Raw genomic sequence first — 11,208 nt, 5'->3', positions numbered from 1 at the left:
TTTCTTTGATGTTACACAATACTTAACATATTGTGATAATATAAAATAATAAATATATAAAATTTTAAGATCATCATTTAATATCGATCATTTATAAACACAATTAATTCAAGAATTCTTGGAGGTTGTTAAGAGCTAGCGGCAAAAGATTGCTCCAAGTTCTTAAACAAACCGCAAAACAACCATAATATTAATTACAATGGGTTCTACCAATAAAATTGGTTTCAGTTGAATAGGTGAAATTGGCAAACATAATAGCACGATGGTATTAAAACTTATCTGAAAAACATTGTGGATTAAGTCTCAAAAATGAACAATTATAGCTGTTAACATAAATTTAATTGAACATCGGTTTCCAGAAGGTAATTAGTGACCACACAATATAATTAATTAGTTCACAAATTTGCTGTACACTTAAATGTATAGACTAAGCCCGTATTTACTTCCTTTGGTCCATCAACTTAATTTTGGGTTTAACTATAAGCGATAGCTGTAGTTTATTCATTTAACAAATAATTTAAAACTTTTGGTTAAAAATTTTGGAAAAAGGTGATGTGAATTGCGTCTTGATATTAGTCTACCTTAATTTTGCTTTATGTCCAAAATGGTTTTAAAGTAAAATCCAAATGATAAGTACATTTTTTTTACAACTAAAGTGACCCAAGGCTGCACATTTCAACCCTTAAGTGCCCAGTGGCAAGGACCGATATTATATGCCTCATATTATCAATTTATCCCACATAAAAAATNATATATATACTATAAAAATACAGGCGCAAACATATAAATAAAATATTATTCACTTGTGTAATATTTACATTTTTCAATATTTGTACAGTGGGATTTGTCAAGTAAAACAAATAATACGGCGTACCGTCGAGTTTCCTCTCTTTGTTTCCTGAAATTGGGCAACTTTGAGAAAGCGATGTGTCCCTCGGCAATGTTTGTGCAGAATCTATCGGCATTATGGACACGTAGGAACATCCTGGAGGGGTCTCACTTACTTATATATATGGCACTTTCGCCTTTTGACCTGTCACTCAGGGCTAAGAGATGGAATTATTGCCACTTACCGTAAGTACAGTGTCTTAGTCCATTGTAAATACAGTAAAATCTTTTTAATTTTCTAACTAATTTCTGTAATATATTAGGCAAATAATGTTTTCAAATATCGACTATATCTATTTTCATTTTAATTTAATAACTCATTACTAAGTTTTTTTAGAACGATTTTAGATAATACATTAATTCTACTTATTTAACGTTTTGTTATACCATTTTATTATTAAAATTTTTATAAAATAATAAACTTTAATAGTAATAGTTTTATCCGTACAAAAATTGCTGAAAATAATATAAAAGCTAATATAAAATTTGAACGCGAAGCGATGTTTACTGCCACTTGGAACTAGTTTGCATTTCCAAATTATAGATTTCGAAAGCAAAATTTAACTAGATAATTATTCAGAAATTGTGAGATGCGGTCTGGTGTGATGTAGGTTTCAGAAAAACATTTTCTTTATCGTGGCACTTTCTGAATAATCATCAACTAACGGTCACTAATCACCCCACATTTAACTAGATTGAAAAAAGTATGCTCAATTCTTTTTAAAATACATGTTTCAAGTAATTAATTTTTAAATATATAAATGTACGATGACCACGGACTATGTCTGGAATGAAACATAATACCATCGTATTTTAATATATCTATGGTCGTATAGTCAACCACTAAGAAATATTTAAACCGTTTGTTTATCCATCAAATGGTTTTAATTGCTTATTTTTCATAAATGTAAAGAAAACGACATTACTTTTCTCTTGAAGCCTGTTAAAAATAATAATTTAGCTTTACCGAATCACATAGTAAATTAAATTTCAATGATTACAAGTTTTGGCTGCATCACTGACGAAAATATATATCTAGTCTTCCTTCGTCATGGAAAAAATTAACTCAATTTCGATTAACTATGGTAATAGTTTGTTGGTAGCTAATTTTATTGACCTAACAAGGTAATTCAGAAAAAACGTATAGTTTCAGTCACAATTATACCATAATATTTAAAAATATGTTCATTTAGAGTTAAATAATATAAATTATTAAAAATGGTTTTCTCACAGCCGATGTTTGACATTGTCGACATTTTTATTTTATTTTTGTTACTCAGTTTTTGAGAGTTCACTAGGCCATCGTCTCCTCAGTCTGCGGGCAGGGCTAGGCGTAGGATGAGAGTTTTTTTAAATTAAATGCACGTAGTGATTTCTATGAAATTTACGGTAACGGAATTCAGTTACTTTTGCGGATTAACATAAAAATAACAGACGAAAAGGAAAATTAACGTAATTATTGAAAAATGGGTTTACTATCTAACTAGCAAACCTGTTTCTGATATTTTGCTTGTCTCAAAGCTCAAGTTATCTCAAATGAAACCTTTCGTGCAATGAGGAAATCAATCATGGATATCCGAAAAACAAATGTACACATAAGCTGATAAATGTATAAATGTGGCATGGATAAATATGCTATTTAAGACCTTAAATCAAACTTTTCGACTGCGTATACGTATATAGAAATTTTGTCCCCTTACATTTTTTTTTAAATTTTGCATTTATGCTTGGCGCTAACTATTAAAAAATATTAAACTATTTCCCTTTCTTATGGCACATTAACAACAAACAAAAATTAGCAAAGGTTGTATAGAGTGGTGAAGCTACCCACTAGTATTCTAGCTCTATAAGTATATTATACTAATATTTTAGTAATTGATTTTTTAGGTTTTCACATATTCTTTTCCTTTCATTTTTACAGTTCAGTACGTTTCGAGTTCGTTTTTTTGATCCGCGGACAGTGTTGGATGAAATATGACGGAAAAATAGTTTTTCAATGAATGGGTTTGTAGTGATAGGGGTTTTTGTGAAATTTGCGGTAACGGTTTCTAGTTAAATAACGGACATATAAAATATTTAAAGCTTTCTTTGTAGTTTCATTTCATGCTTAAAATATTGATTTTTTGTAATATTTTCATAATCTAGTTGAGGCTATAAATAAACCTTACGTTGGAAGTATTTATGTTTGACATGTCACAACACGCGTCGACTTCTAAATTGTCAACATATACTTTTTCAAGCTTCATGTCTAAATTTATTTGATAAAGCAACATCAAGGTGTATAAATCGTTTTATCTGTCTCGTATTGCGAACTGTAACGGTGGATATAATCTAGCCTGTTTGACAAAAAAAAAATATATATATATATATATATAATCACAATATTAACAATAATATTTCGAGGGGGGCGTCGATTTCGTCGCAACGGTTAGACGTTGACACGGCGCTCATGACTGTAAGGTAAAGGTCCCGGTAAAAAATAAATAAATCATATTTCGAGTGATTTAAAGGAGTTACAAGGTCCCCAGTGTTAGTTTCGAAGAGCACTTTTCAGCTTTCTTAAATTTATTTATATGAGATTTAGGCCTTTTCCCAAATTCTTATGCCACTGTTTTCTGCTAGGTTTGAATAAGAGTTCTGCGTGCAAGATTTCTTTTTTTTTGGTAGGGGATTTTTTGAGATTGCTGGAACGGGAGAAAAAGAAAATAGGGTTAATAATCTACAATGCCCAAAATTGAAATTGAAATAAGGAAAAATTAGCTCTCTCCAAAAAAAAAGAGGATAAAGAAAAATTGTTAAAAAATATTGTTAAGTTGAATTAGTTTATTTTTAGTATTTGAATGGAACAGTAAAAGGATAACTATGCTGAGACTGATGCTAATATGAATTAAGTATTTAATCATGGAATCAGAGCATTATAGCTCTTAGAAGGGATATAACTAACCTAAGAAAGAATACTGAAATGTTAGGGCGTGATGAATGACCTTCGCTGTTAAAACGCTTTTAAAAATTAGTAATATAGAATGTAACTGGCTATTCTTCAACTAACATGTCCTAACCTATATTACCATTATTGAATCATCACTTTTTTTAATTTTTATGGGATCAATGTTGGCCTTATTTAGACATGAGTGGTGTTTAGTGACCGTTAGTTAATGATTATTCGGAGATCTTGAGATGCGGTCTGGTGTGGCGTAGGTTTTAGAAAACCATTTTGTTTATCGTGCCAACGTTTCGATCTTTATTGAGATCATCTTCAGTGTTCAAAGTGTTTGTTTTCTGCGTCGTTGTGTCATTCTTGTGTGCCGTGTTGAGAGTGCCAGTCATTATTATTATTAAAATTGCGTATACAAGATCAAGGAGAATATCATATATAAGGAAAAATGACAGAAATAAAAAACTCAATTCATCAAACGTTCGAAGAAAATTTGCCATTCATCAGGACTGAAAATATTTTAACGATTTACACGATTAGCAAATATAAACATCTACTTGTAATTTTTAACATAATCGCTTCAACCGTAATGAACGTGATCTCATCTGACTTTTATACATTACAACGGTATGTCTATATTCAAAGTGCAGACAAAGGGGATTTTTCTTTCTTTCGAATTATCCATATTCCTGATCTTTTGTATAAATTACTTTTTTTAATACTCGCATAGAAAAGTGAAATACTTGGCTGTATAATATATTATCTTTACTTACATAAATTGGAAACATAGGACAATAAACATTTTTTAAACCTGTCTCAGAGCCTGTTTCCAATTATGTTGACGCAATATTTGCCTATTTGTGAGTGGATTGTTCACCGTATGCCTCACGGATGTTCTATATGTAAAAGCAGTATCGTCGGCTTTGGAAAAATCATACGATGTTTAAATTATCGACTTGTCGGATAAAGGTCTTAAAAAAAATGAGTCGTTTCAAAACCTGTCGGATACAGACTGACCTTTCATTGAAAACTCTTGACGGACGAAACTGTATATTGTACCTGTCCGTGCGTGGACGTGCGTATGTAAAACCTTGGGGGATTTTACTTTGTCCACTTAATTGATTACCTTTCATCCGCCGCTAAATTAATCAGAAAGACTAGCGTTTAGCTAATCAACACTGAAAGTCATTCGGTTAGGATCTCTGACATTTATTGTAGGTGAAAAAAAGGAATCATTCAAATAAGATGTAATTTGCACCTACTTTGCAAGCCTCGATAACTGAAATGAAATTAGACAAAATCTTTTCTACAATTTGGCTAAGTACTGTCTGCTTACCAAAAAAAAGAATGGACAAAACTATAAAATAGAGAATATAAGAACTGTACGTAATGAAAGATAGAATGATAGGTAATTTTTTCCGATCAAAACAATATTGCTTCTTTTATATATTAAAAATTTGGTTAATCTATTTTGGGAAAGTTTAATAATTGAAATAATTGACCACTTTTTGTTCCTCAGTTTTCCACATATTTTCAAGTTTTTGCAATATTTTAATTTTAAGTGCATAGAAGACCGTGAACTTTTAATGGAGACGTGTTAAATAAATAAATAAGGTAAGCAAGTTTTTAATTCCAGATATTAAGGCGATCGGTTAGACGAAAGTCCAATGAAATCCGCATTCCCTTGAAAAGCCGATAAATTATTCGGCAAGATCATATTTGTAATAAAGATCCGGGAAACTCTGACCAACGGCCCACTAAATTAAATTAATTCGTTTAATTTATTCAATACATTGAAAGATAAAGTAATTAGAATAATGACAAAATCGTTAATAAATCATGACATAATGGCACTGAGATAACTTTACACATCACTTCGTAATAGATTAATGCACTTATGATTTATTAATATATGATTTAAATTATTTAATTTACAAATTGTTAGCCTAACCAGTTTAGTCTTTTTATGAATTCACGTCCAACGATAGACTATTTCAAACGAATAAATTTAAATTCTCTGTTCCGCGGAAAACTCACTTCTTGAATTATTAAGTCCTACCTGACCTGTTTGGTCAGGATCCTTTCACTATTCTTTGAACATGTGACATGCTCTCAGAGAGTGCAAGTAGTTAATTATTAATTAATTTATTAATTATATGTGTATAACTGGTTGTCTTGTTCAGACGATTTATTATTATTTTACTCTATTAGTTCTTCTCTATTTTCCTATTTCACTTATTACGACTCACGATCAATGTTCCTCAATAAAAATATATTGTCCTATATTTACAATTATATGTTTATTTTTAGAGGATTTCAGTAAATCTTGCTTTACTCCGTAAAACTGGAAAGGACGTCTAATTTTATAACAGTATGGTTTAACATTGAATTTAGTATAGTTGTTTCAACCTTTCCTTTAGCCTTTTTTATTATATATTATTATTGTTATATATTATATCCTCAGATTCTAAACTGTTTAAACTTCAAATTGTCCCAATACCTGTACCTAATAGAAAAATGTAACAGTTAAGTAACTTCAATTCAAAATACATAAAATATTCTTTCATATAGACGGTAAAATATTTATTTTTCAATCAAAATTGTTGAAAATGAACTTTAAATATGCAATATTTGACGTAAATTAGTTTCTAATCACAGGGATTGGATGAAAGTTTAAAAACAAAAATGTCGCCTTGGGAAAAAATGATAAACTGGTCCGCCGGAAATTTTTTCTAAACAGAAAAGCAAAAGAGCTCTCTATGTACGATTGTTTGACCAAACTAGTCGAAGGATAAAACCAGTACAAAAGCCAGTATAAAAATATTATAGCGCAATATTGCCTTATTCATGATTTTTCCGTAATGAATGTTTTGTTTTGTAATGTATATATACTAATTTTCTTCAAAGAAATTTTTCTCACGCTATCTGTGTGAAAATATTTTTATTGAAAAACAAGATAAATTATAGAGTAACAATTACTCAACCACTTATTTTTGGAATCAAGAAGTCTTGATTTCCAAAAACTACCATTACTTTAAATCGCTCTCTCTCTCTCTCTCTCTCTCTCTCTCTCTCTCTCTCTCTCTTTCTCACTCTCACTCTTACTCTCTCTCACTCTCTCAATCTCTCCAGTTTTTCTCTCTTTCCCTTTTACGACAATACCTCTCTCTTTATTACTCTCATTCCCTCCATAGTATATTTTACTGATACTCAGTCTATTTACTTCAAGTTGTCAAATTCTAATCATAAAACAATTTTTTTTTGTTTTATTTTTCTTTCGATATTTCTCGAAAGCATATTCAAACATAGTACTAATTTAACAAATCACTACTTCCTTTTAGTTTAGTTTTTAACTGAATTTTCAAATACGATAATTATTTGACAATCTTTATTTTATTAACTAATCTTACGTTAAACCGTTAAATATCACGACTCTGTTTCTTTCCTTTTTTCTATGTCCCTACCAGTGTAACTTATAATATCTTTTACGTTATTTTTCACTTTCTTCTCAACGTCTTTGATAGCAGATAGAAATAGTATGGAGAATGAGACTTGTAGAAAAAACTTAATTGTTAATTTATATTCGTAGTGTAGATGAACCAATGTTTTATATGCTTTCAGGTGTTTGCCGTTCTTTCTACGGCAGTTTTGTGTGAAGAACTTGCGACAGAGGTTAAAAGGGAGAAAAAAGACATTTCAAAACTTCAAAATTTAGGCCTCAACTATGGTGAAAATAACTTAAATTAAAAAATGAGTTAGTTATATTCAGGTTAATATTTTTGTTGTAGGTAACAAATTTAACAAAGGATATTACCCTTCTGGAGGCTATTTACCACCTAGTTATAACTACGACTACAACTACGATAGAAGACCTTTCTACCCGACTCCACAGTGCGATTGCCGTGTATCCCCACCGCCACCTCCACCGGCTCGCTGCGGACCTTCCTTCTATCCCGGCCCATCCGGTTTTGGTCAACAGACTTTTTCAAGCGCCTCCAAAAACTACTACCTTCCTCCGAGACCTGCTCCATTTCCACCATCGGCCACCGTCGATGACACCCTCGTCGTCTACCCTGCAGGCCCGCCTTCTGTGACAGTAAATGCGGTCGCTCCAGTCTTAAGCGCACATTCGCCCAAAGCAGTCGAAAGTTCCGGCTACAACTATGCACGCCCCACGGTGCCCTTCAATTAAAAATTAACGATTTTGTATTTTTAACAGGAATTAATATATGATTAAAAATAATATTTGTACGAAGTTCAATTATTTTCTTTTAAGTCTGCGTAAGTGGAGAAGGCCAAGACAAACATAGTGATAATATGATACAAGGCCAGTTGATGATAATGAATGTTCATGAAATAAAAACGATTTTTAAAAAATAATTTATATACATTAGACATGTATGCAATAGGTTAAAACCCTTCTCAGGTCATTTTCTAGACAACTATCGGAAGTTTTGAAATTCAGAAAACATTGAAGTTTTTAATAAACAATTAAAGCCAGCATGACCTGTAATAAACCATCGGATATGCAGTACCATGACTGTCCACCTCATGTTAGAATATTCTTAGTAACCGGCCAAATATGTATGAAAGTTATGTTCTAATGTGTGGTATTTAGTGACCGTTAATTAATAATTATTCAGAAAATGTATTGTCGAATTGAAAACTGTTTGATAATACGACGAAGTATCGACCACACTACACCAAATTCTATAAATGTATTAATAAACCTAAATAATTTGGCAGGTCCTGTGTACATGTATCATTCCTGTTTGTTATGATGAGAGTGCCCCCGGCACACAGAAATGACACATCTGTACAGTACACAAACACTATGAGCCCTGAAGATGATCTGAATAAAGATCGAAACGTTGGTACAGTAAATAAAATGTTATTCTAAACCTACTACTCAGCAGACCGCATCTCACGATCTCCAAATAATCTCATGTTCTAATTTAGAAAAATGATCAGTGTCTTTGGTGTGGCAGGTCACAAACAGTGAATATAATATAGATAAATATATTACGTCGATATTTACATGTTTTTCATAAAAAGAAGAAGAAGAAATTTTGCAATCGAAAAGTGTACTAGTATGAATAGGGAAGAGAGTGGAAGACAACAAGTAGAGATTACCCCCATCACAAACATACGATAAATATGCGAGGTACCAGTAATGGCCATAGGTGCTGACCGGCAGGACGGGCCAAATTATTTATGTTTATTAATACACATATAGAATTTGATGTAGCGGGGTCGATACTTCGTCGTACTATCAAACAGTTTTCAATTCAGTAAATTTTCTAAATAATCGTTAATGAACGGTCACTAAACACCACACATTAGAGCATACATATTTGGCAGGTTACTAAGAATATTTTAACATGAGGTCGTCATGGTACTGCATACTCGATGACTGCCCGAAAACGTTCATACATACCTATACTACTTATCCACTTAAAACATGCACTCCATTCTCGCTAATAATTACATTCACTCCAATAAATACATTCATCCACTACTTAAACTATTAGTGATCTCTATGATAAAAAATAAATTTTCATAAAGATCTTGTTATGTTTTCATTTTATTAAATAAGGCGAACATAGATATTTTGAACACATTATCTGATTTCATTGTGAATCAAAGAAACTAAACATAAGAATTAATATAACTAACACATACTTTATGATTAGTAATCAACAATATTTGAAAAGTTCAACTGTGTTCACCTTATATACCAATCACTCAGTATTGGCTAATATATAAATAATAATTATAGGAAAATGAATATAATTCCAGTGAAATGTTATTATTTAATAATTTCATTATTCACGAATCAGTAAAAAAAAGTATTACAAGTAATTATCATGAAATATTGAAACAACAGTTATTTTCTAACTTTGAGAATTTTGTTTCGACAATATATAATGTCTACATGGATTGAATGCGTTAATTAATTGAAATTTAATAATACACAATTTAAAAGTTGATGGGATGTACAATATCATAGCAATCCCAGCCAGGACTAATTAAAAGCTGAAAATACTGTGAAAATATTTTGTTTACCAACTGTTTCAGCTAGTGAAACGACAACCATGTGAAAATTCACTTATTAAATCATAATGTTTTGTTGATTTTTAACGATTTTACAGCTCGACAGGCATTTTTATAAGTCTTGAAGATGCTTGACACTGATGATATCACAATGACATTTATGATTATTGTATGATTTATTGAATCAAACAGTAATTGAAGATGAATATGCAATTAATATGAATTATTATCATACCTGTGAATTATTAAGTGCTAATGTACTAAATCTTGTAATTAAATTAAATATCAAGCAAAATGTAGACTAGATTAAACGTTAAAGTAATAAAATAAATTTGACACCTTTTTAGGAATATTATAAAATGGCAGATTTTTTCCGAGGCATGTTAGAAATGTTTTAGCAAAAATGAGGCCGAGGTAGCTGAAGCAATCGCTATGGTACCGTTTTTAATGTGTTTAGGCGCTTTAAAAATAAGTACAACATACTGGTGACTAAATTTAAATTAAGAGTAACGTTTACTAGTCAGTAGCAAAAAGTGATCATTAAAGTATTTTATTTAAAAACGTACTTTTACAAGTTAAATTAAGGATAACATCTAAATTTAAAAAACTGTAATGTCCTTCTTAAGGGAAAATGTAGACTGGATTACGGAAGTCTTTCTTCTTGCATTTATATGCCGTGCATAGGCGGTGCCTCGGCCTACCTAACAGGAACAATAATTTTTTTTAGAGCAGGAAAATATCTTAACATTATTTTCTGCTTTATTTATTCAATGACCAAAGAAATACGATATGGTACAACCTTGTTCCTGACTGGTCTGGGTTTTATTGACAAATTTGGACTTTTTCATTAGCAAGGAGTACAAGGCGAATAACTGGTTTGCCTCCTTCAAACGAATTTTGAAGATGCGATTTTTAAAAAGTTTTCTCTCTTACCACTCTTTTTATCTCATTCTGTTTCCAACTACCCATCTATTTCCTACATCAAACCATGGAAGATTTTATACCTCCTTTCAACATGAAATATAATTTCCGACCTTGCTAACTAATTTGAAATGACCTAGAAATTGTGTCGCTACTGGTTTGTGGTTGGTTATACACAAAATATTTTACTTAGGAAATAAATTGGTTTGGTATCAATATCTTTGGTAATTGAAAACCAGACGAATCATTTCACTTTATTTAGCTTATACCTCACTTCTCCCTATTCTCCCTAGCTCTTTCTCACTCTCTCTCACTCTCTCTCTCCCCCTCATTCTCTCTCTCTTTCTCTCTCTTTCTCTCTCTCTCTCTATCTATCTATCTATCTATCTCTCTCTTCGTCTTTCTCTCAC

The 11,208-nt window shown here is 31.2% G+C and overlaps 1 protein-coding gene across 1 annotated transcript; it reads left to right on the top strand.

Annotated features, from left to right (window-relative positions):
* The first annotated feature begins 1,019 nt into the window (after positions 1-1,019).
* On the top strand, positions 1,020-8,068 carry LOC106668968 (extensin-2-like). Its single transcript, XM_014398190.2, has 3 exons — positions 1,020-1,074; positions 7,445-7,550; positions 7,612-8,068. The coding sequence occupies exons 1-3, from the start codon at positions 1,054-1,056 to the stop codon at positions 8,013-8,015; spliced, it is 531 nt and encodes a 176-aa protein (XP_014253676.1). The 5' UTR covers positions 1,020-1,053; the 3' UTR covers positions 8,016-8,068.
* The last annotated feature ends 3,140 nt before the right edge of the window (positions 8,069-11,208 follow it).

Source organism: Cimex lectularius, unplaced genomic scaffold, assembly GCF_000648675.2.
Source record: "Cimex lectularius strain Harlan isolate CLEC.00 unplaced genomic scaffold, Clec_2.1 scaffold247, whole genome shotgun sequence".
Taxonomy (NCBI): Eukaryota; Metazoa; Arthropoda; class Insecta; order Hemiptera; family Cimicidae; genus Cimex; species Cimex lectularius.
The sequence above is the reverse complement of the archived record's forward strand: the minus strand, read 5'-3'. Positions and strand labels throughout refer to the sequence as shown.

Coding starts and splice junctions, on each gene's coding strand:
- LOC106668968 (XM_014398190.2), top strand. CDS start 1,054: ATGGAATTATTGCCACTTACC. Junction 1,075..7,444: donor TGGAATTATTGCCACTTACC/GTAAGTACAGTG, acceptor ATATGCTTTCAG/GTGTTTGCCGTTCTTTCTAC. Junction 7,551..7,611: donor AAATTTAGGCCTCAACTATG/GTGAAAATAACT, acceptor TTTTTGTTGTAG/GTAACAAATTTAACAAAGGA.